Source organism: Microtus ochrogaster, linkage group LG2 (assembly GCF_000317375.1).
Source record: "Microtus ochrogaster isolate Prairie Vole_2 linkage group LG2, MicOch1.0, whole genome shotgun sequence".
NCBI classification, from domain to species: domain Eukaryota; kingdom Metazoa; phylum Chordata; class Mammalia; order Rodentia; family Cricetidae; genus Microtus; species Microtus ochrogaster.
The window spans coordinates 35952528-35956866 of NC_022028.1; the positions used below are offsets into that span (position 1 = coordinate 35952528).

Genomic DNA, 4339 nt, shown 5'->3' on the forward strand with positions numbered 1-4339 from the left:
CTCTTGCGAAGCGGCTCCTCGGCGGCGGGCTGCGACGCGGCCTCCATGGCGGCCGCCGCGGAAGGGGAGCCGCCGGCCTGAAGGGCGAGCGCCGCCTCGTCCGCCATCTTCCAACTGCCTCTCTGGCCCTCCGCCCTCGCCTCCTCTGCTCCGCTCGACGCGCGGCACTGGCGCCCCCGCGGCTCGGCTGCGGGAGATTTAAACCCCGTCACGTGACCCGGCCCCTCGCCGCCCCCGCCCCCGCGCAGCTCCCGCCACCCACGCGGGCCGGACCACAACACGCCGGGTCACGTGTCCGGGCGCCGCCCGCGGCCTCGGCCCTCCCCGGCCCCACCCAAGGGCCCGGCTCCCCTCGGCGGCCTCTGCTCGCCTCCCTCCCGCTCGCTCGGCTCGGCTTGGCTCGGCTTGTTCGGCTGCGGCTCAAGTTGGCGGCGGCGGCGGCGCCGCGAGTTCCCACCTGGGCCTCCCGCGTGCACCTTGCCCGGCTTCGCCTCGGTCGGCTTCTCCCTCGGGGGTTTTTAAAAGCCCTGGAGCAGCGAGCAGCCCGAACTGGTCGAGGCCGGCCTCCCTGAGAAGAGTTCCCCCACCTGCCTGGCGCTTTGTGACAGCTCTTCCTCAGTTTACCGCTGTAGTCCCCTCCGGAGCTTGCGCCGGCTCCCACCTTCCCTTCTCTAGTGCAATGGAATGTTAATCCCAGAGCCCGGGGGACCTGGGCCCCTCTGCTCTAAGGCCCCCAGCTCCGGTCTCTGGACCTCGCTTTTGTCATTTGTAAAATTTAATCCCTTGGCTCAGGTGGGGCGGCAAGAGCGTGGACCTGAGGGAGAGCGTTTGGCTCTTACGCACTTCTGTGAAGGAGTCAAATTTGGGGCCCCGGCTCCTGTGACTTCAGCAGTTGAGTCTTTTCTGAACACTTTTTAAATTTATTATTATTTGGATTTTTTTGTTTTGGGTTTTATGTTTTGTTTTTCGAGACAGAGTTTTCTCTGTGCAGCCCTGGCTGTCCTGGAACTTGATCGGTAGAGCAGGCTGGTCTCCAATTTAGAGATCCACCTGCTTCTGCCTCTCGAGTGCTGGGATTAAAGGTGTGCACCACCATCGCAAACCATCTAAATCTAATCTTTAATCATTTCTAAAGTGGCAAGACCAGGACTGAGGATTCAGCTCAGGTGTAAAGTCAAGTCACGCTACCAGACATGCATGAGGCTCTAGGGAGAGAGGCCCGGAGGCCATCTTCCAACTACATAGGAAGTTCAGAAAAGGCCTGAAATACCCAAAACTTGTCTCGAAAATGAAATTTAAAAGTGACAGGCCGTGTTTTTTGCAGTGCTCTGGTGAGAAATCAGCTGGCCAGGTGTAAAATAAATGGCTGGAACGAAATGTAAAAATCTTAGTTCTAAAAAAATAAAAAATAAAAAAAAATCTTAGTTCTAGAATCGGAGAAGTGGCTCTCAGTGACTAAGAGCACTTGTTGCCCTTGCAAAGGCCCTGGGTTTGCCACCCACCATCCACAGGGGGACTCACACCTGCAGATCTGACACCCTCTTTTGGCAAACACAGACATGCATGCAGCCAAAACACCCAGACACATAAAAAGACACTATGTATGTTTGCTTTTCGAGACGGGGTTTCTCTGTGTAGCCCTGGCTGTCCTGGAACTCCCTCTTGTAGATCAGGCTGCAGGATCTCGAACTCACAGAGATCCACCTGCCTCTGCCTCTGAATAGCCCTGGCTAGCCTGAACTCCATATGTAGGCCAGGCTAGCCTAGATTCTCCTGCTCCCCCCGCCCCTGCAGCCCCCGTACTGATATTAAAGATGTGTGCCACCACACCTGGAGATTGTTTTGTTTTTGAAACAGTGTGGGCTCAAATTCACTACATAGTGAAATGCCTTAAATTACTGATCCTCTTGCCACTAACTCCCGAGTTATCGGATTAGGGGATTACATACCAGTCTCGCTGTAATTGAGCCGTGTGTAATTGAGTTCTAATGACCCAAATGGATAGAGGGGCCCAGAACTTCAGGGTAACTGGAAGTGAAGGAGCTTCGCGTTGGGGAGGAAATAAGGATTTAGAAACATTACTTAAAGATTTATTTAAATTCCAGGTGATGGTGGCTCAAGCCTTTAATCCCAGTTCTCAGGAGGCAGAGGCAGTGGTGGCACACGCCTTTAATCCCAGTTCTCGGGAGGCAGAGGCAGTGGTGGCACACGCCTTTAATCCCAGTTCTCGGGAGGCAGAGGCCAGCTGGTCTACAGAGCAAGTTCTAGGACAGGATCCAAAGCTACAGAGAAACCAAAATACTAACAAAATAAAGCAAGCACCCCCTGTGCGCATTATTTGCTACATCACCTTTTAAAAGGTGGGCCTTACCCACCTCCCTTCTCTCTTTTGCCACTTTAGTGCCCAGGGCCATGTCTCTGCCCACCTTCCCCACGCCCCTCACTGCCCCCTTCTATATCCCCTTTTCTGCCCCTTCTCTCTCCTCTTCCAATGAACCTCCTATGTGAGCCATGTTGTATGGCATGACTTCTTACTGTCTTTTTTTCCCCCAGACTGCAACAAGCAAGGTTTATTGTTATTGTAAGCTAGCTAGCACTGAACTCATCCCCAGCACTTGCCCTCAGTAACAAGGTAGGGAGGAGTTAGAGTCCCTCTGTGGGGTTAGCTTTTTAAAGGTAAAAACTACAAGCCCTTCAGGGCTGAGGTGGGGGGGTTGGCACGGGTGCAAGGTCTTTACTCTTCCATCCTGTTTCATCAGCTTGGTTTTTTTTATTTTTTTAATTTTTTTATTTTTTTGTTTTTTGTCTTCAGAGCAAGGTCACCCTGTCCCTGAGTCAGGAAGCCTTTATCAGTCTCCACCTGGTGACTGGGGGGCGGGCACTATCTTTTCTGGGAACAGGAAGCTAGTCTGGGATTTTTGATTTTTAAAACACTCTGCTGGGAAATTCCTGCTTGTTCCTTTGAGAAGGGATAAGGGATAAGGGTCTTGCATTCCCCTCTTCTCTTGGTCCTATAGGGGGCTCAATCATGAGCCTGTTTGCTATGGCTCGTGTATTTCATCGGCCCTACTGATACTATCATAATTTCAGCTGTATAAGGCCTGAGTGGAGTATACCCCTGCTGCACCATAAGTTGTATACTTCCCAACCTTTGTTTCATATATTGGAGTATTCTATTACTAATGTAGGGCCCAAAGGTAAGTATTAGGAGGAAGAGTAACAGAGGCCCTATTAGGGACGAAACTAGGGTGGTGAACCAAGAGGATTTGGAATACCAGGCTTCAAACAAACTCTAGTTGGCTTCGTGTTCTCTTTTCCTTTTTGCTAGGCCTTCATGGACCTTTGCTATGGAATCTTTTGCAATTCCTGAGTGGTCTGTATAGAAGCAGCATTCTTCTCCCAGAGCTGCACATAGCCCTTTTCTTTTAGGAATAGTAAATCTAGGCCCCTTCTGTTCTGTAGCACCACTGCTGCCAGTGAAGACAGAGACTCTTGCAGGTGGGAGATGGAGGTTCTATTCTCTGAATGTCCTCATATCTATTGACATGCGGAGATCCGCATAATAATGCTGTTGGGTGACAGGAGGCTGCCCCTGTCCCCAATCCTGCTAAGCTGGTTCCCATCAGGATGCCAAGGGTAAGGACTGTGACCGGCTCTCTCTTATGTCTAAGAGCGTGCTGGGTAGCCTCACTAAGGCTTAACAGTTCCTCAGCGGCATGGTAGGTTACTCTGGGAATTAGATGTACAAGGACACAAAACCCCTTCGTTCGGTTCAGCACAGTCACATGGGCGCAGGGTGTTAGGCCAGAGGAACATGCCCACCAGGTATCGTTTGCTGGGACCAAATATCCTGATTGGTTTATGAGGGGCATAGTGTGATTGCAGAGGGGTAAGTAGTAGTCAGGTATTGTTCTAGTACATAGTCCCTGACCTAAGACTTGTTCGAGGGTCAAGGAGGTATTTGACTGCCATCGGCAAGAACCTGAGGCCCCATTTTGTTCCCCTTACTGCCGTTTTTTAAATTATAACAACCCATGCAAATAAAAATAAATCTTCAAAATTAAAAATTAAGCCTGGGAGCTGGAGGAATAGCTCCGTGGTTAGGCACATGAACTGCTCTTCGGGAGGATCTGAGTTTGGTTCCCAGCACCCACTTTAGGAGGCTCAAAAACATGTGTAACCCCAGCTCCAGGTAATACTGACCTCACAGGGACTACCCTCGTGTACACATACATACATAAACATATTTAAGAAATAAAAATCTTCAGGCCCAAGGGTTGCAGTGGCACACACTTTCAACCTTAGCACTCAGGAGGTAGAGGCAGAAAGGGAATTTGAG

The 4339-nt window shown here is 51.1% G+C and overlaps 1 protein-coding gene across 1 annotated transcript in view; it reads right to left on the reverse strand.

Moving 5' to 3' along the window:
* The window catches only part of Sirt1 (sirtuin 1), a 20539-nt gene extending 20259 nt beyond the window's left edge, over positions 1-280 (reverse strand). Inside the window, exon 1 of the mRNA XM_005360130.3 lies at positions 8-280. Coding sequence (XP_005360187.2) covers positions 8-107 — 100 coding nt within the window. The 5' untranslated portion in view covers positions 108-280. The remainder of the gene's footprint in view (positions 1-7) is intronic.
* Positions 281-4339: the final 4059 nt, after the last annotated feature.